Source organism: Pipistrellus hanaki, assembly GCF_964339955.1.
Source record: "Pipistrellus hanaki genome assembly, chromosome: 1".
NCBI classification, from domain to species: domain Eukaryota; kingdom Metazoa; phylum Chordata; class Mammalia; order Chiroptera; family Vespertilionidae; genus Pipistrellus; species Pipistrellus hanaki.
This window is the reverse complement of record NC_140503.1, coordinates 160,026,857-160,050,009: the sequence shown is the minus strand read 5'-3', so window position 1 is coordinate 160,050,009 and position 23,153 is coordinate 160,026,857. Positions and strand designations below refer to the sequence as shown.

The 23,153-nt window shown below is 41.5% G+C and overlaps 1 protein-coding gene across 2 annotated transcripts in view; it reads left to right on the top strand.

Moving 5' to 3' along the window:
* CDS1 (CDP-diacylglycerol synthase 1) overlaps window positions 1-23,153 on the top strand; it is a 54,858-nt gene that overhangs the window by 4,843 nt on the left and 26,862 nt on the right. For both annotated transcript variants that reach the window (XM_084861585.1, XM_084861586.1), the window contains exons 2-4: window positions 8,482-8,609; window positions 15,845-15,941; window positions 22,516-22,613. In XM_084861585.1, coding sequence (XP_084717711.1) covers window positions 8,482-8,609; window positions 15,845-15,941; window positions 22,516-22,613 — 323 coding nt within the window. The remainder of the gene's footprint in view (window positions 1-8,481; window positions 8,610-15,844; window positions 15,942-22,515; window positions 22,614-23,153) is intronic.

Genomic DNA, 23,153 nt, shown 5'->3' with positions numbered 1-23,153 from the left:
ATCAGGGAGTGTTACTGAGGGAGTGCAGTATGAAGTAACCAAGAGGCAACTAGTTCTTAACTCAGTAGCAGTCCTAGTCATAACAGTTGATGCTTGTAGTGATTTAGAGTTCATAGAGTATGCCTTTACATCTTAATTTATTTGTTCCTCATAACAATTCTACATGTTAGGAATACCCCTCACTTAGTAGCTGAAAATATGAGAGGCACTGGGAATGATTTGGGTCAGGAATTCCAGGTCAGGGATGCTAAAGGAATGACGGAGGTCAGCGAGGCTGGAATTGAAGTGACTGACCACAAGTTAGGGTGGACAGGGAAGAGGACTGAAGCCCACATTGGGCCAGTGAAGCTCTGGATGGATTGAGAGGTCTGAGCAATTGTAAGTGAAGCTAACACCTGCTTTGCTGGACCAGTGTGGGAGCAAAGGGGGTGCACATGGAAGTTGTGGCCAGTAAAGGGGAGCACACATTGAAACAGTGTCTCTGCTGTGCTTGTATGTGGGGGTACTGCTTTGATACAGATTTTGGTCTGTGAGGTTGAAGGTGAAAGAATCCAAAAGTCAGTTAATTTCTGCCCTTAACCATTTTTGAGATGTGTGTAGTTTCTTTCATAAATACTCTAATGTTTTTAATATAAAATTTTAATTTTTGGTGAACTTGTATTTCTGTAAATTCTTAATTTTGGAACACTTCACTATGGGTTGTCTTGGTGTCACCTGTAAGTGTAGTAAATATTTTCTATACATTTTTATACAAATCTAGGCCATTATACAATATACAATGCTAATATTTAGATCTAGATTTCTAGATACCCTTTTGGCCGATACTCCTGAATTGTTGATTGTTAGTATTACCACCTAAATAACTTTCCATGATTCTTTAGTCATTGAAGCACATTTATTTTATTATTTTGAATGCTGGTTGTCCAAATATTGCCAAACGACCAGTTGATAAGACAAAGTTGAGTTTATGGCTTCGGCTGGTGAGGGAGAATACCTGGACAGAGCTGTAGCAGAGTCTTGGAGGGAGAAGGGCGAGGTTGGATTTCATTGAGAATTGGAGGCAGCTGACCGATGACTCTCTCTCATCGATGTTTCTAACTCTCTATCTCTCTTCCTTCCTCTCTGTAAAAAATCAATATACATTAAAATAAATAAATAAAAATAAAATGTCCATTAAAACACTTTATTTTCTTAAAACTTTGAGAGATTTTACTATAGGATGCCATTACCTATATCAAGCTTTGGATGCAATAAACATTCTGATGAAAACAATACTTCGTCATAAATGTACTAGGGAAAATTGGGAAGACTTACTTAAAGTAGTACTATTCTGGAAGGTTACCTCATAAAGAAAAATTATAAAATATATTTGTATAGTATGATTATTTTTGTATTTATGTTTATAGGTATATATATATTTTCACCATTTTTTAAAAACAGACTTTCACGTGCTTTTTCATGGTTAGTACAGCTAAGTATCAAGATTCTATGTGTTTATTTTCCTTTATCTCTTCTGTATTTGGGAGTGTTTTTTTTTTTTAAAGAAATGGATGTTTTGCCTGGCCCGCATGGCTCAGTGGTTGAGCGTCAGCCCATGAACCAGGAGGTCATGGTTTGATTCCTGGTCAGGGCACATGCCTGCGTTGCGGATTCAATCTCATCATTGATGTTTCTCTCCCCCTTTCCCTTCCTCTCTCTCTAAAACCAATAAAAAATGTATTTTAAAACATAAAAAGAAAAGAAATGCATGTTTTAATTTAGGATAAAGAAAATAGGTCATTTAAAATTCGCAGACTTTTTTTTTTTTGTGAGGCTTGACTTGGTTTACTGTGCATTCAGTAAAGCTTTATTTGGTGCCTATTGTATTTGAAGTTCTGATTGAATGTCACCTTTTTCTTGTGGCTCTTCCTACATTTGAGAAAATGGGTGAGGCCATGACTTATTTGTTGCTCAACAACTGCAAGGTGGTAAACAAAAAAATTTAACTTTTTAAAGGAAGGAGTTTATTAGGCCATTGCTTGCAAACATAGGAAGACTGGACTGGAGCATGTAGCCCAAACCAGCAGCAGCATGGCAACATATCCATCTATGTCCATGGTCTGGGAGTTTGCCAGTATTGTGGGTAGGGAGAAAAAGGAGGTAATCTGACAGAATTTACATTAGCTGCAGGTAAGGGGTGGGAGAAGGTGAAGCGAGCAGGACCAACTCTGGGATAGGCACAGGGTCTGCATGAAGAAGTGGCCGCTCCTATGGATGGGTTTGGGCAGCGGCCAGAGGCCGACAGGTAAGTAGGTGGAGGCCCCTGGTTGCATGGTGCCTGGCTAAAATAATCCATGGAAACAGCCACCTGGAATTTATTCTAAATTCTAGCAGATATGCAGGGATGTGAGCAGTCTTATATCAGAGCTGGTCCACAGCTATTACCAAGCTAACTCTTCTGTCTCTCTCCCTTTATGGATGCTTTAATTTTAGTTTTGAACATATCAGAATTTTTTCCTTGTCAGTGGAATAAAGATAACAAACTATAGTTTGTAAAATACATGTACATAATACCAATTTGAATCTCTTAATAACAACTATGTAGACAAGGAAAATAGGTTTAGTTTACACCTGAGAAAAAGGTCTGAAAATTGTTGATTTAAGAGTTGTTAAGTTTATTTGAGCCAAATTGATGACAATTGCCGGGAAGCAAAATCTCAGTGGATTGAGAAAATGCTCTGGAGAATGGCAGTTTTGCAGCTTATTTTTACATTAGAATCAAAGGACAAGACATAAAGGGATAATATGAAATCCGTTAGTGATAGAATAGAGAGGGGGGAGAAAGCAAAGGTGAGGAAATCTCTGGGATTGGAAACAAAATAAAAAAATAGACCATACTTTTTTTTTTACATTGGTGGTGTAGGATAGTTAATTAACATGATAACAATAACAATGAAGAGGTTCTGTGGTCTCCTGCTCTGGTAGGATATTGTGCGGGATGGGTCTGGGAAAAGGCAATTACCCTGACATTCTAAAGGTATCCTATATAATCCTATATAATAAAAGGGTAATAGGCAAATCGACCGAATGGCAGAATGATCACTCTGCACACCTCCTACTGGGGATGTGCCTGCAACCAAGGTACATACCCTTGATTGGAATTGAACCTGGGACCTTTCAGTCCACAGGCCAATGCTTTATCCACTGAGCCAAACCGGTTAGGCCATGGATACTTTTTGAAAGAGAAGATAAGGAAGGCTAAGAGACATATGAAAACATTATACTTGAAATATTTTAGTAGAAAAGCAAATAAGATAACGTTTACCTCTTTTAAATTTTTTTTTAGTTTTAGGTGTGTGTGTGTGTGTGTGTGTGTGTGTATGTGTGTCTGTCTGTCTGTCTATGTCTGTGAATATGGCACAGCTATTTAGGTCTATGGCATTTTTATACACCAATAGTGAACTTATAGAAAGAGAGATAAAAAAAAAATCCTATTTACCATTACACCAAAAAAAAATTAAAATACATACAAATAAACTAAGGAGGTAGAAGACCTATACTCGGAAAACTATAGGACACTTAAAAAAAGAGATAGAGGAAGACATAAACAGATGGAAGAACATACTGTGTTCATGAATTGGTAAAATCAACATCATTAAAATGTCCATACTACCCAAAGCAAACTATAGATTCAATGAACTCCCCATTAAATTTGAAATACCAATGACATATTTCACAGGCCTAGAATGAACTCTCCAAAAATTCATCTGGAATAAAAAAAGACCTCAAATAGCTGCAGCAATCCTGAGAAAGAAGAACAACGTAGGAGGGATCTCAATACCAGATTTCAGGCTGTATTACAAAGCCACTGTTCTCAAAACTGCCTGGTATTGGCACAAGAAAAGACATATAGACCAATGGAATAGAATAGAGAACCCAGAAATTGACCTAAACCACTATGCTCAATTAATATTTGACAAAGGAAGCAAGAACATACAATGGAGTTAAGATAGTCTCTTTAATAAATGGTGTTGGGGAAATTGGACAGATACATGCAAAAAAATGAAACTATGTTTGCATGTATAAATTCATCACTAAAGATAAGATAATGAACCTATCCATCACTACCAAAAGTTTTCTGTTCCTGCTCTTTTGCATTTCCCTCCTCACTCCCAGATAACTACTGATCTGCTTTCTGGATCAATAGATGAATTTATATTTTCTAGAATCCTATCTAATAAAGAGGTAATATGCTAATTGACCATCAAACACTCACAAGATGGTGGCACCTGAGCCAATAAAGAGAGAATATGCTAATTGACTCTCATGCCCTCACAAGATTGTGGCACCCAGTCCCCTCAGATCTGCCTCATCCAGCTGGAGTCTCTCAGTCCCCTCAGCCTTGTCCCTGTCGGGAGGTGGCAAACACCATCCACCTCATTCAGCCCCGCCTCATCCAGCCTCAGTCCCTCAGTCCCCTCAGTCCCGTCTCACCCAGTCTTCACAGCATCCAGCCTCATTCAGACAGAATCCCCCAGTAACCCTCAATCCCAGAGGGGAAGGCAGTGTGTGCATTTCTACAAAAATAAAACAAAGCGCCTGTTGAGATGTTTATTGGGACTGCACTGAATCTGTAGATCAATTTGGGAGAGAATTGTCATTTTAATTATGCTCCTGGATGATTTCAAAGTTTAGCTACATTGCTTAGAGCTCTGTAAACTTGGACACTTTACTTAATCTTTCAGAGCCTCAGTTTATTTTTAAATATATTTTTTTTATTGATTTCCCATAGGAAGAGAGAGAGGAAGAGCTAGAAACATCAATGATGAGGGAGAATCATCAGTCCGCTGCATGCCCTACACTGGGGATGGAGCTCGAAATCCTGCATATGCCCTGACCTGGAAATAAACCACAACCTTCTGGTTCATAGGCTGATGCTCAACCACTGAGCCATGCCAACTGGGCGAACCTCAATTTTTTTCTACCTTTAGAATAGAGGTGGTTATTTACCTACCTCTAGGTTAATGTGAAGAATAAATAAATCAATATTTGTAAAGTGCTTTTGCTCATGTTTTTTAATCATGGATTTGGATTTACAGGGTAAATAAAGAAACTTTTATTTCTTCAACCTTCAACCTTCATTTACTAGACATACTTTCATTATAATTTTATATTTTGAAAAGTGCATAAGCCCTCATTACACAGGTGGAATTGACCATGCAACTTGGTCAAGACTATTCATCTAGCAACAAAGGAGAACTTCTAATTTTAATCCTAAATGTTAGCATTCGTCACCTATTTATGTATTACCTAATAAATGCAAGCCAGTGTATAAGCTCTCTGCTGGCCTCTTGGGATTAAGAGTGAGGCCAATGGATGGTATTTCCTCTTCTCACAAAGCTTTTGGACTACTGGAAAATATAGACAAACAAACATACACTTTTAATGTAGATTAATAGGTAAACCTAAGGGAAATTGTGGAAACGCAGTTGAAGAGCAGCTAACCTGGAGCTGGGGGTCCGGGAAGACATTTGTAAAGGACGTTACCTTGAAACCAAGGTCAGAGGATGAGTGGGCAGTAGCCAGGTTTTAGGAATCTGGAAGGTAGGATTTGGACCAGGATGTGGGCAACAGAGAAAATGCACAGTTTGTATTTTATATGTGGAACAAATATCTGGATGTAAGAGAGAGAACAGTGTGGTGTGAAAACTGGGGAGTCATCAAAGAGGGGTGCCATCGTGAACAGTAAAAGCAATGTCAGGTGGTTTGATTGGATCCTGTGGTTTTAGGTTGGGGAGTGTTAAGATTCAATGTGCAGTCTAGAAGGATTCCTTTTACATTGAAAATAAAGTAGAGAGGGTAGGGGGATGAAGCATTGAGGCACCAGAAGCTCGGTAACAGTAGCCATGGGTGGGGATGGACATGGGGATAAGACTTAATACCAGGCCTAGTGCTACGCAGATGTGTTTTGGTGAAAGGAGATGGAATTGTTAAATTGGTAGCCAGGTGCCTGACCTGATTTAATTGGTTACCTGTTTGGTGGTGGTGTCTTCCTGAGGAGGAACTGGAGAAGGGGCAGCAGGTTTGGTGTGGAAAAAGAGAGGTCAGTTTGCTTATGTTGAATTTCAGGGGATGCTAGTGGAAAACCCAATCATGTTAGGAGCTAGAGACCCTGTGTATGGGGAGTCTTGAGGGTAGAGAGATGGGAAGCTAAGAGGGTACATCCCCTGGTGGGTAGTGGGAGAACACAGGCTTTAGAAGGAAAGAGGTCCTAGCCATTTTTGCTCAGTGGAGAGAATGTCGGCCTACGGACTGAAGGTTCCTGGGTTGGATTCTGGTCAAGGCACCTGCCCAGGTTGCGGGCTTGCTCCCCAGTAGGGGGCATGCAGGAGGCACCCAATCAATGATTCTCTCTCGTCATTGATATTTCTCTCTCTTCCTCTCTGAAATCAATAAAAATATTTTTAAAAAGATAGAAAGGGGAGGATTATTGTCTTAAAATTTAGGGCTTGGGAAAAAGCTCCTAATTTGGTGTTCTTAAACATGTTAAGAACCTTCATTCAGCCTGCATTAAAGTGCTGCTTCCTTCTTCCCATTACCTGCAATCACACTCTTGTTTTCCTTGTCAAGTCTGGCATCTGTAACAGGATCCATACAAGAAATGCAGAAACACAAGAATCTCTGCTTCTAATTCCCAAAGTTGAGGAAAATTGCTCTAGAAGGCCACTATTTAAGCATTGCCTTTTATTCTTTAGTGATTAGCATGAAATGAAGAAGCCTAGTTAAAACTTAAGTTTTTCATTTTGTGTTTCTCCGGCTATACAAAATAGAACCCAGAAGCTTCAGTAATAAAAGTAAAAACAGGACCACTTTCTTGAAGGTGTGGAGAGGAGGGCCTTGGCATATCACCATCATTGGCAAGTGGACCGAAGTGGCTTGCTGAAAGGGTTAGTGTTTCCACAGTTTGAATTATGGCCCAAAGCTTTTATTTTATGAGGAAACCAAAAGCTGAGTGTCTGGTTTTTTTTTTAAGAGATAAGTGATTTGCCCTTTGCCACTCTGCTGGGTAGAGAACAGGTGGCCTTCGTACTGGCAACCCCTGCTTCCTAGTCTAGTGGTCTTTCTACAATGTGCTACCATATGGAAACATTTCCATTGGTCACCATCTCTACTACCACTCACACCACCCCTGCAGGGAAACTCTGGGTTCTTGAAGGTGAAAAAAAGAGTAGCAGGGAAAAGACAGAGAGAGAGAGAGAGAGAGAGAGAGAGAGAGAGAGAGAGAGAGAGAGAGAGAGAGAGAGATGCTTCATTGTTCCAGATATCAAAGACCTGCTGGCCTGTCAGGCCTCAGCAGGTTCCCTGACATTTTCAGGGGATACTTTGTGTGGCGGTTTATTAAGTCAACATCTCTTTCTGCTTAAGCTGCTTTGGGGCCAGCTGGCTCTCAGTGTCACAGTGGGGATTTGGCATGTCTGTTTCATTTGTCATTTTTGGTATAGCATCATTTAATTTCATAATTTTATAGTAGGAACATTATCTTTAGTAAGCAAAAATTTACTACTACTTTATGAAAACTGAAAATAGACCCCCGAGGCTAATGTATTATTTCGTAAGACACTTCATGAGGAATTGGAAGACTTGCTGCCATCATAGCGATAGCTCTCTCCTTTGACTTCAGTAAGTCCTTGGCATTATATGAAAAGCTTCCATTCTATAGGTAAAGAAAATGTCTGACGGGGCGATGCCATCTGCTGATAGGGCTGTTTGGTTTGAGGTTCCTGAATGAATCCTAGGATCCATTCCTAGGATCACTCCTGGCCCAATGATCGGCTCAATGCTCCTTCTGCTGGTACTCACCTCCTGCGAATACTCTCGTTCCTCTCACTCTGTTGGTCTCTGTAGCCCCAGTCCCTCCTCTGTAAACCACTTCCCCAAAGTGCAAGCGTGTGTAGCATTCTTTACTGAAGGTTGCTTGGGTGGGGGTGTAGGAGAGGGGAGGATGCAGGAGTGGAGACTGTTACAGGACAGCATAGCAAACAACTTCAAAACCGAGTTATATATGCTTTATAGATATATAATGCTGTGCCAGTGTCAAATATTACCCTGGTTGTTGCTTTGACTGTAATCAATAAAAAGAGCTTATCGGAATCTATATGGAATAACACTGTGTTCTCCCAGTTAAGTATCAAAGGAATAAATATTTAATTCTTGTGGTAAATTGATGTTTTAGGCAATATAGGGAGTTTCTCTTCGTCTTTTGTTTACACGAGTCCTTTTCATTGATAGATTTTAGCACAGATAATAAAACTTTCCTAACAAGGAAGTACAAGAGAGGTTGGATTGTCAAGGTGAGTTAATAGTTGTTTCTTTGTTTCAAGTTATGTAACTGAGATTTGACACACAGAGCAATAAATAATTAGCAAGTGTGTGCCTTTTTTTTTTTTTTTTCTTTTCCCCTTTCTGTTTCACAGAGTGATCTTCTTTTCTCTTTAACTTTAGGAAACAGATATTGATGACAGATATGGAGATTTGGATTCCAGAGCAGATTCTGATATTCCAGAAATTCCACCATCCTCAGATAGAACCCCTGAGATCCTCAAGAAAGCACTCTCTGGTTTATCTTCAAGGTATGATTGGATGAAGATGAATATCATAGGTGCACAAGATAAGTTGTGGGGTTATCCTGGCCCATGTAGTACTATTTTCACTATTTCTAAGCTTTGGAGCTCTGAGAGAGAAGGCTTATACTTTTTCATTGTAGGCGAAGCAAACATAGTATTAAATGCTTAGTGTGCATCCTTCATTTAATCCTTAAGAGTTACTAGAGGCCCGATGCACAAAATTCGTGCTAGAGCAGGCCTTCCTTCCCCTGGCTGCCGGCACTGGCTTCCCTCCTGCACCCGGGACCCGGGCTTCCCCTTGGCCACCTGAGGCACCCGGGACCCGGGCTTCCCCTTGGCCACCTGAGGCACCCGGGACCCGGGCTTCCCCTTGGCCACCTGAGGCACCCGGGACCCGGGCTTCCCCTTGGCCACCTGCAGGCACCCGGGATCCTGGCTGGCTTCCCTTGGCCCTGGCTTTGTCAGGAAGGACGTCCTGAATGATGTCCAGAAGACGTCTGGTCTACTTAGCATATTACCCTTTTATTATTATAGATGAGAAAACCAAATCTGAGAGGTTACCTGGTAAAGGTTACAGAGCTATGAGATGCAGACCTAGGATTCTTATTCCAGTTGGTCAGATTTCTGAACCAAGTGATCTGTTTACTACATCAGGTTGCCTTTTCTGGTGTGGGAACATTTAATAAAGAAAATTCTATATTCTCTGTTTCCTGTTCTCAAGTACCAGAGGGATGTAGCTCATTTAAAAAAAAAAAAAAAATATATATATATATATATATATATATATATATATATATATATATATATATATATTATTGATTTTTCACAGAGAGGAAGGGAGAGAGGGACAGAAAGCCAGAAACATCGATGAGAGAGAAACATTGATCATCTGCCTCCTATACACCTCCCACTATATGCCCCCACAACCAAGGAACATGCCCTTAACTGTAATTGAATCTGGGACCCCCTCAGTCTGCAGGCTGATGCTCCATCCCTAAGCCAAACCAGTTTTTGCAATATAGCTCACTTTTTAAAACTGAGTTTTAAATTATTGTCCAAAACTCTGCCTTTTACCATTTTATATTTGTGCTATATTTTAAAATGTGTGATCACTAACAAATTTTACCTAATTTTATATTGCCCTCCTTTGTATGCTTTAGTAATATGAATTATAAAATCTATAAAAGCAAAATAAATCTAAGCTTTTCTCTAGATTAATATGTGAAATCTTAAATGTTGGTATGGAACAGTTTTTCCATGTTTTTGACTGTGACATGCAGTAAGAAGTACATTTCACACCACATCCCAAGAGACACACAAATGTATATTTTAACTGCTACAAAAGTGTAATGAAACAGTTCTTACCATTATTGTGTGATGTCCTTTTTTTCCTGTTTGATACTATTCTGTTATTGAGTAACATATTTTGGATGTAACTTACTAAATTGATTTTACTACCCATGGATTATAACAACAACAACAAAAAATGGTTTAGTCATATCTAGTTAATGTAATATGAGTTTTTCTGTTTTTAGCTTCTAGGATATAACCATCTATATTAATAAAAGAGTAATATGCTAATTAGACCAGATAGACCCGACATCCTTCCTATCAAAGCTATAGTGGCGGGACTGAGGCAGAGGCAGTTAAGGGTGATCAGACCAGCAGGGGAGGAGTTAGGGGCAATCAAACAGACAGGCAGAGGGGTTAGGAGCATTTAGGCAGGCAGGCAGAGGTGGTTAGGGGCGATCAGGCAGGCAAGCAGCGTGGTTAGGGGAAGTCAGGCAGGCAGGCAGGCAGGTGAGCGGTTAGGAGCCAGCGGTTAGGTCCCAGATTATGAGAGGGGTCCTGGATTGGAGATGGTGCAGGCCAGGCTGAGGGGACCCCCTCCCTGCTCCCCCCCAGTGCACGAATTTCATGCACTGGGCCTCTAGTGTTAGAAATAAATTGCTTCAAAGAAAAGTTTTCATATTATTTTAACCAATAGAACAAATTTTTTGCTGATATTCAAAACATGATTATTATTTTAATAGTCTTGATCCCAATTACTTTTATGACCTAATTGACAAAAGTACCTTTGCTTTAAAATCTTAGCAGGTCTATATCAGATTTGGAAACTTATATTGATTTATATAAGAATGATGCTAGACTCCTATGTGTCAATAATAATTTCTTAACAATTAAGGTTCTCCCCCCATGTAAAGCAACAATAGCAAGTAATAGCAGCCGATACTTATTGAGCATATACTGTGTACATGTATTGACTAACTTATTCTCAACCTGTAACACAGGTACACTTATATACCTATTTCACAAATGAGGAAACTGAGGCACAGAAATTTTATATATCCAGAGTCATGTGGCTAGTAGGCAATAGAACCACATTCTGAACCTAGGCATTGTGCTCTATTTTCAAAAGAATTATTTAATTTTTTTTATTTAAAAAAATATTTTTATTTCAGAAAGGGAGAGAGCGATAGAAACATCAGTGATGACAGAGAATCATTGATTGGCTGCCTCCTGCACACCCCCTATTGGGGACCAAGCCTGCAACCCTGGGCATGTGCCCTTGACCAGAATCAAACCCAGGACCCTTCACGCCACAGACTGCCTGAGCAAAACCAGCCAGGGCAAGAATTTTTTTTTTTTTAAATGAACAATAGAGGATATGTTACCAGTTGCAATCTTCTCATAAAACTTCAATATAGAAGTTACATGAATGTTTCAAAGTCTCTATCTTATTCCATTTTAGCCTCTGTACTACTTCAAATACCGTATTTTCCGGCGTATAAGATGACCCACTAATTTTACAGTTAAAACATAGGTATATTCTCTGTATAAGACTACCCCCCACTTCCGAGGCAACACCAGTTCTTTTTTTAATAGACCGCCTCTCTGACTCTGGCCAATCTGAGCAGGCTTTTTACTAGAACACAGTATAGCTTCAGGTACAGAACATGTATAATTTGCATGCATAAAAAACCTGCTCAGATTGGCCAGAGTCAGAGAGGCGGTCTATTAAAAAAAGAACTGGTGTTGCCTCGGAAGTGGGGGGTAGTCTTATACAGCGAATATAGGCCTAAACCTATGTTTTAACTGTAAAATTAGGGGGTCATCTTATACGCCGGAAAATATGGTAGTCTTGTGTTACAATGATTTAGAAGTGGTGGATAAGTAGGATTAAAAAACTAGTTACATAAGAAATTTTCATGAATTACAGGGGAAAACCCTATTATCCTCTCACAAAGACATTGCTATTTGAAGTATTGCGGTGTTTAACCTGAAACCTTTTCCTCTTGTACACATTTGTGTGTGTGTGTGTGTGTGTGTGTGTGTGTGTGGTATAAAAATAGCGTTGTACTATTTTCTGCTTGTCTATTTTCATTTTCATTCTGGGGTATTAGGAACAAATATCCTTAAATATACATAAAATATCCTTAAATATATTCCTTTGCATGACTGTAGTTTAAAGAGCTGTCGCTGGGCATTTAGCTGATTTCTAAATTCTCATGCTCAAAAACAATTTTGTATTAAACATTTTTCTTTAGAGATAACTTTTATTTTCCAACTGTAATTATTTTCTTAGGATAAAATCTTAAAAGTGAAATTGCTTGGTCAAGGTTCAGGCTCACTTTTGTGGATTTAATATACAATGTCAAAAAGTCTTTTAAGTTGTTGAAATTGGAAGGAGCCCGAAAGATCTTCGGTCATTTGGCACTGTGTCTGAGCCACTGTTTCTTGACCTGTGTCTGAGCACTCCTAAGCCACGTAAGCCTGGCTTTGTCCTTACTGAAGCTCTTCCTCAGCTACGAGCCTAGCTTGTGGGTTGCATCCCGGGCAGTGTCTGGAGGCCTTTTTGGTTGTCACAATGAGAGATGGCGCTTCTGGCATCTAGTGGGTAGAGGCTAAAGAGGATGCTAAACATCCTACAGTACGCAGAACAGTGCGTCACAATAAAGAGTTATCTGGCACAAAACAATACCGTTCTGAGGCTGAGAAGCCCAGGACACATCCAGGTATAGTCCTAATGCCATCTTCCTTTCTCCCCTCCCCTCCCCTCTCTTCCCCTCCCTCTCTCCCTCCCTAACTCCCTCCCTCTCTCCCTAACTCCCTCCCTTCCTGGAACCTATACATTTCCTGTGCACTTTCTCCAAATGCTGGTAGATGGACATTCTCAAAATTCCCCCTCTTTGCCACTAAATTTTGTTTATTTTTTATCTTTAAAAATATTGATTGATTGATTGTAGAGAGAGAGGGAGAGAAACATGGACTTGTTGTTGCACCCATCTATGCATTCATTGGTTGATTCTTGTTTTGTGCCGGGACCTGGGATTGAACCTGATACTTAGGCATATGAGGTTGATGCTCTAACCCACTGAGCTACCCCGTCAGGGCCCATTCTTGCTTATTTTTGAGGAGTGCCTCTGTGGCCCAGTTCTTGGCTCAGGTGAACTGTCTTGTCAAACCAGGTTCTTGATGACTCATGACGCTTTTGGCACTAGTTTGTTGGTTGTTTTTTTTTTTTTAAACCTTGTCATTACTTTTGAAATAAAAGCCACGTAATAGTAAGTCATTGTACATACTCAAATTGATGTGAACAATGTATGTAACCACTTCAATCACTTTCAAGAATACTGATTAATTACATACTTTTTTGGAAATCTCATTTCTGGCTCAGATAGGTCCTCATGACATTAAACTTGAATACACTTTTCCTCTACTGATTCTCAGTTCCTTTTTCCAATACAATCTGTGAGGTGATAACAAACTCAAAATTTAGGCGTTCTCTAATGTGATCCTGGAAGTGGGGAAAGGAGCTGGAGAATTTTGAATTCAGAACCAGACTGTCCTCTGGTTTTTAGTAACAGTTTTTTTTTTGTTTGTTGTTTTTTTTAATATATTTTATTGATTTTGTACAGAGAGGAAGGGAGAGAGATAGAGAGTTAGAAACATCGATGAGAGAGAGTCATCGATCAGCTGCCTCTTGCACACCCCCCACTGGGGATATGCCCGCAACCAAGGTACATGCCCTTGACCGGAATCGAACCCGGGACCCTTCAATCCCCAAGCCGACGCTCTATCCATTGAGCCAAACCGATCCCGGCCAGTAACAGTTTTGTTTTGTTTTGTTTTCTTTCTTTCTTTCTTTCTTTCTTTCTTTCTTTCTTTCTTTCTTATTTATTTATTTATTTATTCATATTGTGCTCTGCTTTAAATTCAGTCTTCTCTCCTGAAAAATGACTTTTAGTTACTGTATCAGCGGATATATATGTGCTTAACTTAGTATTAGGTATTCTTGGGAAATTTGGGGAATCAGTTAAGTTAAAATAAATAAGGGAAGTAAGTCTTTAATTTTAGTAGAGTGGGAGAATTTTTCTCAGAGGGGGAATACCTACATAAAAGACAACCAGATAGTATATGTTCTTTGAAGACCCTGGTTTTGAGTTGCCATGGGATTTGGGGGTGATATGAAGACAATAGGTTTCCTGTTTAAAATCTCTGGTTCTCAGCAGCTACCATTCTCTGAAGTTCAAAGCCAGGCATCTAACAGAGGAACACATGGACATGAGCAACATTTACCGTAGGGCTGATTTTGAACCCTTACGTAGTGTCCAACTGACTAGAGAGGTTCTAGGTAATTCTGAGTCTGAGGATCAGTTATTAAGAAGGGCAAAGAGCACGTCTAGGTTTCATGCAAGCAGGCCAGGGTTATTAGCAGGAGACTGTCTTATGTCCTTAATTTACCTCTGACCAGCTCTGTGGCCTAACCTGATTCTCTAATCCATTCATTAGCCCATGAAGGGCTATATCTCTAAAACTTAATGAAACCTTTCATCTGTACCATTTTTTACTCTATACTCATTTCATTTCAGCCCCAAAGCTTACAGTCCGTGAGAAATGTATGTGTCTACATAGTTGGTTGAACAGTAGAGGAAAATAAAATCAGCTAAGAACAATTTGACAATGAGAAATCTTGGAAGCTAGATAAAAGAGTTTCAATTTAATGTTGGCATTTTAGATCTTGAGTGCAGAAATGACACGATAAAAGAGATATTTAACAAGTATCTGGACTGTATAGGAGGGTGATTAGAAGCAGGGAATACAATCAATATTTAATAAACAGACAAAATTGGCAACTGTTTCTTTTATGGGAAGGAGACTTGCTTAGATATTGTACATATATGTTGTCATACTTTAAGTTGAATCCAAATCTCTTGTAACATAATTTAAATGTTACCATATGAATCAATAGAAATCAGATGTCTTAAAGAAAAAACTACTGTGTGTATAATGTAAAATGCATATAGAACGAAAAAAGCAGGGCAGCAATTTTAGATTCAGAAATCATCATCTATACACAGGTGGTAGTAGAATCATTTTACATGTGTCAAAAGCAGCTGCCGACATTTTTCACGACATGGCCACATAAAGAGTAACAGTATTTGTAAGGTACACTGAGGATGAAGTGGAAGGCTCCTGAGGGTGGGGGACCCAGACCCTGACTGACAGCTGCCTGGGGACTGAGGGAGATGAATTCTCAGCAACCAGGTGGTTGTGCCAGCGGGGACGCTGTGCTGTAAGGAACAAGCAAAGGCCCAGAGAAGAAAACGCCTTTCTCCTGAGGGCCCTGTCCCTAGCCGAGGAGAGCAGCCGCACACTGAGCCACAGAAGGACGTGACATTCAGTTTGGCCTTGTCCTCTGCGCCTGACCTCCTCGTCGGCACCTTCTGCCTTTCACTGGCATTGCTGTGCTCTCCAGTTTCAGTTATGCATCAGCCTCTCTTTCCTCTTACTCATCAGAAGGTCACCCGCTCTGTCTGAACCACCTTGAAATCCTATTATTTTTGTCCAGTTCCCCAAAGGATTGGTCATCGCTTGGGAGGACTTTTGCACCTGCCTCCTCCTTCCCTTCTGAATGACCCTGAGAGAAGTGCACACATCCATGTCCATCCCCTCACGGCTTAGTCTCATGATTCATCCTCACAATAAACAAAAGTCAGGCCTTTTCTCTGGCTTACAGAGTAATCTTTTCATTTAATTTAGCGCTCAGTGAGTGAACAGATGCTCTTGGGTTGGTTGGGTTTTTTTTTTTGTTTGTTTGTTTTTTTTATTATAAGGGATTCTTAAAGTATATTTAGGGAAAATCCTTAAGTCTGGTAACTCATTATTGAAACCATCCTCACACAAAAATACTGTTAAGGACACATTCAGTGCTAACTTTAAAAACGTTTTCTTTGCAGGTGGAAAAACTGGTGGATCCGTGGAATTCTTACTCTAACGATGATTTCCTTGTTTTTCCTGATCATCTATATGGGATCTTTTATGCTGATGCTCCTTGTAAGTATTTACATTTCCCTAAGGTGCTCTTGCTTTGTTTTTTAGCATTTGGTGGAATTGCAGTAATTTGAGCCTGTCGTGACCAAGAAGGCAATGTAAGACTTGGTAACAGCCAACTCAGTTCCTTTAAGCATCTTGTAGTTCATGAAGTGATCAAGGCTAATCTTTTCTGTTTGCAAAATGGCCTTTGAATGTGTTCCTTCAGCAGAGACCAAGTATATAGGGCCTATGCATGTCTTTTTGTCCAGATAAAACAGAAACACACGCATATATGTGACTTTAACATATGGCACTGTTAGCTACAATAGATCCCTAACTTCAAAGAACTTAACCCAATGGCAGAGGCATCTAAGTGACCATGTGAGAAAATAGGATAGTAATTAAATGGGGTAAGCCCCAGGGTAGAACTTGTTGGGAGAGCACAGTGTAAACAAGCGCCTGGAACAGCCTGAGACGGAGATGAAGGAAGACTCTCAGAAGAGGTGATGTCACAGCTAGTCCAGAAAGAGGGACAGGACAAGGGGGCGGGGAGGCATTCCAAGGTGGGGACATCGTGTGCACGGTGTGGAGTAACCTGTGGAGGGAAGGTAGGAGGAGACCAGAGAGGTGAGAGCTGTTCTGGGGATTGTGTCATCTCTGAGAAGCCCAACAAGTCCTGAAGCCCAACAAGTATTTTAAGTTTTAATTCATTCATTTAGCAGATGCTCCCAGGATGCCTGCCATGTGCCAGGCGCCGTGCTAGCTCCAGCCTCTGCCACAGGGGCACTGAGAAAAACACGCCTGTCGGTGCCGTCATGGAGCTTACGATCTACACCAGGGGTCTTCAAACTACGGCCCGCGGGCCACATGCGGCCCGCAGAGGAGTCTGATCCTGCCTGCCAGGTTTTTTGGGCAGTGAGCGCAGCCGAGGTGTTACAGTAGGAATTAGTAGTTCATATAGTCCGGCCCTCCAGCTCTCTGAGGGACCGTGATCTGGCCCCCACTTTAAAAAGTTTGAGGACCCCTGCCTTAGAGAATTGATCAGAAACACAACTTAAAACTGCAATAAGCATTTAATTTAAAAAAAAAAGAAAAAAGGGTGCTATGAGAGCAAAGGGGAAACTGGAGGGCTTTTCCAAGGCCTGTGTCCAGCGTAAGTGCTCGGTCTGAAGGCTGAGTAGGAGTTGGCGTGGTGAGAGACGGAGCTTGGGGGAAGGAGGGTCACTGCACAGACTCCTGCACATGAAGGCCTTGGCATCTAAAGAAGCATGAAGCGTGGGGAGCAAAGGGGTGGGCGTGAGGAGGAGAGTGCTTTTGTTCAGTAGATGTGTCACTCGATGCTGAGCAGGGTTTAGCAGGGAACCGTGAGAGCCGGCTCTCGGGGATGTGTGGCGTCTCTATTGTATTATTTCCTTCTCTCCATCCCATCTCCGTTAGTTTAGCCACTTCTTCTGCACTCACCTCCCCGTGTCCTGCTGGTTCTTGCCCACTTAGAATTCCGTTCACCTGTCTTACCTGTCTTCTCCTTCCATGCTGGTCCTATGCAGGGCACTACGCTCGGAGCAATGCGAGATGGCTTTCCTTTATTCTAGAAAAGAAATCCATTTTGAACTGAAATTAGGCACGCTTAGGGAAAAATAAAGTTCCACCAACCCCTGAAACCACTTAAAGTAACTCTCCGAAGCACCACCAAGTCCTTATCACTTTTCTTTTTGCCCTCATTAATTTTGTACTTCCTCGGGGATATCAAGGTCACAAAAATGGATAAGAAATGGAAGAGCTTTTTTTTTTTCTTTTTTTTTTTTTCTTTTTCCTTTTTTGCAAGAAAAATGGATAATGGATAGGACTAGTTTAATGTGAAGGCAGAAGCTCTGAGTCTGAAAGCCAGGTAGACAGGGCGAGCACCGCCCAGGTGAGACCGGACAGAAGAGCCCGGCTCCCGGCCTGCATCCCAGCCCGCTGAGGGCTGTAGGTGCCAAGTGACCACCACCGGCCTCGGGACCTGGGCACTGAAGGGGAGTGTGTGTGTGCAAAGCGCTTTTCCGTGCTGCATGGTGAGGGGTCGAGCCTGGAAGCGGGATTGCATGACGGCAGACAGCCCGCAGGCTTTGTGCTGAGGGGCCTTTGGGTGGACCCTGAGGCTCTATCAGGAGCTGTGAGCAAAGGTCCTCATGGGCATGTCAGGAAGGCGTGGCGTGTTGCCCTTCCCTAGAGGCAGGGCCTTTGAACCTGGAGGAGTGATTAGGGATCAGATTCCGGAGGACCTTGTCAACCTGTGTGAAAAGGTTTGGGGTTTATTTGTACAGCACGGAGGAGCCATTGAAAATACTGGGGGTTATTTGAATTATGAGCCTCCGTTAGAAGATAGTTTTGATCGTGACGTTGATCAAAACATCTGCATCCCCGATGCCCTGACTCCGTGGGCTCCCTGTGAAATAAGGGATGTGGTCTCCACATCACACTGTTTGGGGTGGAGTAGGGCCAGAATGGGTAGAGTGCTTTTTCACCACCCTTTTATGACAAAATTCAAAACCCCTTTAAAGACATCCTTGGATTCTGGTTTTTAAAGAGAGAATCACAAGAATACCTAAAGCACTCGGGCTTTTTTGTTCATCCCTCCTTCCCCCCCCCCCCCCCCACTATGAAAGATTGTTTTTTTGGTAAGCTTAATCAGAGGAGAACACAAGAATATTAAAAACTAGAGGCCTGGTGCATGAAAATTCGTGCACTGGGGGGAGGAGGGAGTCCCTCAGCCTGGCCTGCCCCCTCTCACAGTCTGGAAGCCCTCGGGGGATTAGTATAGATGTAGTTAAAGTAGATTTAACTAGCAGGGAGCCAGCCTAAGCCACAGACTGGCCTTCCTCTACAGTAGGGGTGTCGAACTCAATCAGAGAAGGGGCCAAAATCTAAAATCCAGCCTAAATCGCAGGCCGAATGGTTTACTGAACAGTCATAAACTGACAATGTCATAAACTGACAGCGGAGTGCAGTGATGACAGCGAGGTGCGGGCCACATTGCAAGGCCTGGCGGGCTGGATTTGGCCCGCGGGCCTTGTGTTTGACACATGTGCTCTACAGGATGTGACCAGGCCAGTCAGGAGGAGGTGCTGCCCCCATCACCCCACCGCTGCTGCTGCCTCTGGCCTCTCTCTTGGGAGGTGACCAGGCCAATCAGGGGAAGGTGCCATCCCCATCACCCCACCGCTGCTGCCTCTGCCGGCTGCAGCTGCCAGCCCTCGGCCCTTGCTTTTTAGCGCTGGCTCCGCCCACTGCCCACTGGTGGTGGTGGGGGTGATCTGGGGCCAGGCTGGCTATGGGAGGGGCTGTGGGAGGTTGAGACACAGCAGGTTGAGCCTCTACGAAGGTGTGGTGCGCCCCTCCCACTCCGCCGCCTCTCCCACGCCCCCACCTCTCCCACACTGCCGGCCCTTGGCCCTCACAGCCACTGTGGCTTTGTCTTGAAGGACGTCCAGAAGGGCGTCTGGTCTATCCAGTTTAATTAGCATATTACCCTTTTATTAGTATAGATGTAGTTAAATTGGATTTGAACTGTTGTCGCTCTTATTTACGCTTTTTGCATATGCATGCACACGTGTCTACACCCAGGTACGCATGCATGTATACATATGCTGCATTGACGATGTTTATGGTAAGGAGATATGGATGGTCATACACATGCACTGTTGGTTCTCATTTGCTTTTATGTGCTTTAAAGTCTCATTTGCATCCATATCCCTAACTAGGTCATTTTTATTTTGAGTCAGACACATTGTATATAGCTTGCATTTGCCTAATAATATCAGCACTTAAAAATGACTAATTCAAGAGAATTTTATTAAAAACTTCTAAGAAATGATAGCTACTATTTTAAGATGGAACTCATACTCATGTTCCTTAAAATGAACTTTTTCCCTTTATAGTACTTTAATTGTTGCAGCCACAGCTTCAAATCACTTTTCAGATGATGGATTTATTAAAGCATATTTTTATTTGAAAGCAGGTGTGCACATATAGAAGCTATTGTAGGAGCATTCCTCCCTAACCCCCCCGCCCACCTTCTTGGAAACCCTTATAGTAATTCTTTTAGTATACAATATATAATTTACTTTTTAATAGTGTTTAATTTTTCTCCTTTGTGAGAGGTATAAAAGTATATTAAAATTACATTGAAAGGTAGATAATTTTAAAAATCATCCAACCCAGTCATTGACCACGAAAACCTAGTTAATACTGCCATTTGAAATGCTTCCTTTAATCCTTCTTTCTTTTCCGTTTTAAAAACCATGGTTGTAGTCATAATGTGACCAACATTTCACATCCTGCTGTGGAAACTAAGTATCTTCTCCAGGGTTTTGTGTTGCCCCAGTTTTACCAGCATTGGCTTAATACAGTCATCCACTCCGTGGAATGGAGTGCCTCATCGGTTATTAAACCATTTTTAGACGTTCAGGTTATGTTCTGATTTTTCTTCTTTTTGTGTGTGTGTGAGTAACTGTTGAACATATTGCAGACGTATTGCAGAACATATGCAGAATTATTTTCTTTGGATAGATTCCCAAAGTGAGAATAGACACTTTCACTTGGGTAACCCAGAGGTACCCTACATAGTTCACACTGAACATATGCAGATCTCAGCTTCTATTCCAACCCCAGCCATTCTGCATAAATCAGTTTCCCAAGCCTTACCTAGTGTTACTCTGTGTCCCCCTCTCTCTCTCTCGCCCACCCCCCCTTTCTTCAACCTCCAAATCCTGTTAGTTCTACCCCTCGATGTCTGTTATTCCAGCACTCCATTCTGCCCCATCCAAGATAGATGCTCACCCACACTCATTCGGATGGCGGTGTCCTGCCTGCCTTGCTGTCTCTACCTGTGCTGCCTCTGCAGTTCATTCTTTCCACCTCTGTTGTCGTCAGACACTCCTGTCTGACCACGTCCTTTCACGACCAGCACAGACTCCTTTGTGCTGTTTTCTATGGTCCTGGGACCCGGTTTATCTCTATGTATCACCCCCACCTCAGTGTTCCAGCAACTCTGAGAACCACAAGCCTTGTCCTCTCTTACACACATAACTCTGTTTCCTCCTCCTTTGCCCTGCCTGTGGCCCTCCCCAGACCTCCCCCCCCCACAGTTGTTTGTGTTTGTCTTTTTGCCTGTGCTTATTTATATCCATGTAACTATTTCCACATGGTATTAGCAGTTGTGTGTGTCCTCCCTGACAGACAATGCCTCTCTGAGAATAGATGTCCTATGTCAGTAACTAGCAGAACAGGCATTTACATAAAGGTTGTTGTCTTACTGTTCTTAACACATTAATCGGGCCAATGGAGTCCGACCAATGTGCATTGCTACCAGTACTGATGGCGTGGAGTGTCAGTTTCTGTGTAGTCGCCCAGCCCTGGAAGATACACATAGATATTAGCTCAAATGCTTGAGTCCTGTTTTATCTTTTCCCAGCAGTTCCATATTAATTCTACTTGCACGCTATAACCGGCGATCATATAAATATGTGTGTGCTATTAAAAATACTTCTTTTCCTCTAAGCAAAATACCACATATACAATGCTAATGGTTCTTGAGCAAATGTGTTCCTAAACATTGCATCAGTGTGTTTGGTATTTTAAAAGCCCTTGGTTCTATAAATAGCATGGCTTTGCCATTTTATCTTAACATCTAGCATTGTCCCTATTCTGTGATTTTTTTTGTGTGTGTCTAAAAATGACATTGGGTGTACAAGGGTTATTTGAAGGACAGTATTTCAATTTCCTCTTGTCTTTATAACACACATTTACGACTTTTTCCTAAAAGAATTATTCATAGTATTTTGGCATAATAATTTCTTATGTGGCTGAGGGGGCCCAATAACCTTTTTAAAAAAACGTATTTTTTTTTATTGATTTCAGAGAGGAAGGGAACGAAACATCAAGGACGAGAGAGCCAAAACCGGTTTGGCTCAGTGGATAGAGCGTCGGCCTGCGGACTGAAAGGTCCCAGGTTCGATTCTGGTCAAGGGCATGTACCTTGGTTGTGGGCACATCCCCAGTAGGGGGTGTGCAGGAGGCAGCAGGTCGATGATTCTCTCTCATCGATGTTTCTAGCTCTCTATCCCTCTCCCTTCCTCTCTGTGAAAAATAAATAAAATATATTTAAAAAAAAAAAAAAAAAAGGATGAGAGAGAATCATCAATCCGCTGCCTCCTGTATGCCCCACACGGGATGGAGCCCGCAACCAGGCACGTGCCCTGATCTAGTTACTTGTGAACAACCAGATCCCATCCCTCAGGTTGAACTACACTGCCACCTCCCACCTTAAGAAGGATCTCTGTTTAAAACCTTGTTTTGCTTACCCTCTAAACTGGAGTTAGAGATGTTGAATATTGAATTTTTGCTACTGACATTTAGAATAATTGAAAAATAGATAGGCTCGAGCACATATGACAACAAGCTACTCATTAAATATAAGCATCAAGAAACAGACAACAGGGAGGTCAGGGCGTGAGTGGGGGGGTTGGAGGGGTAATGGGATAAGGACACATGTAATACTTTAATCAATAAAATTTATTTTTAAATGTATGTCAATGTTTTCTCTTGATTTCAGGTTCTAGGCATCCAAGTGAAATGCTTCCATGAAATTATCACTATAGGTTACAGAGTCTATCGTTCCTATGACCTGCCATGGTTTAGAACACTCAGCTGGTAAGTGACCTAAAACCTTTTGATATGAAAATCTGACTCTTTTCTCAAGTTGGTAAGAGAGGCATTCTGATCAGTCAGTATTCATATAGTTGATCTTACAGATTGATTTTGGAGAAAGATAAATTTAAAAACTGCAACTGAATTTTGAAAAGAAGAAAATCACCTCTTCCATTTAAACACAACTGTTAAAATATCTCATCTTTCACTCTTTGTAGAGATATCTAATTTATATAGAATCTATATATCATTCTTGTCCTGTTTTAAGAAAGCCCTTCAATATTAGACACATTTTATATCATTTATAATTATAAGTTTCCTTTGTAAAATGTTACAAATGTGTAATCTTTTGCTTTTCCCCCTCGGTTGACATGAGACTGAATTAAATATCTACAAAGACTGAAAGGTGAAAATAGTTGTTTTTGTTTTTTGAGAGATCAATGGTTGATTCAGGAGGGGAAAGTCCAAACTAAATGTCTGTCTGTCTCCCACCTTCACCCCTGCAACCCGGCCCACCCTACCCTCTCCATAGTCCCTATAGGC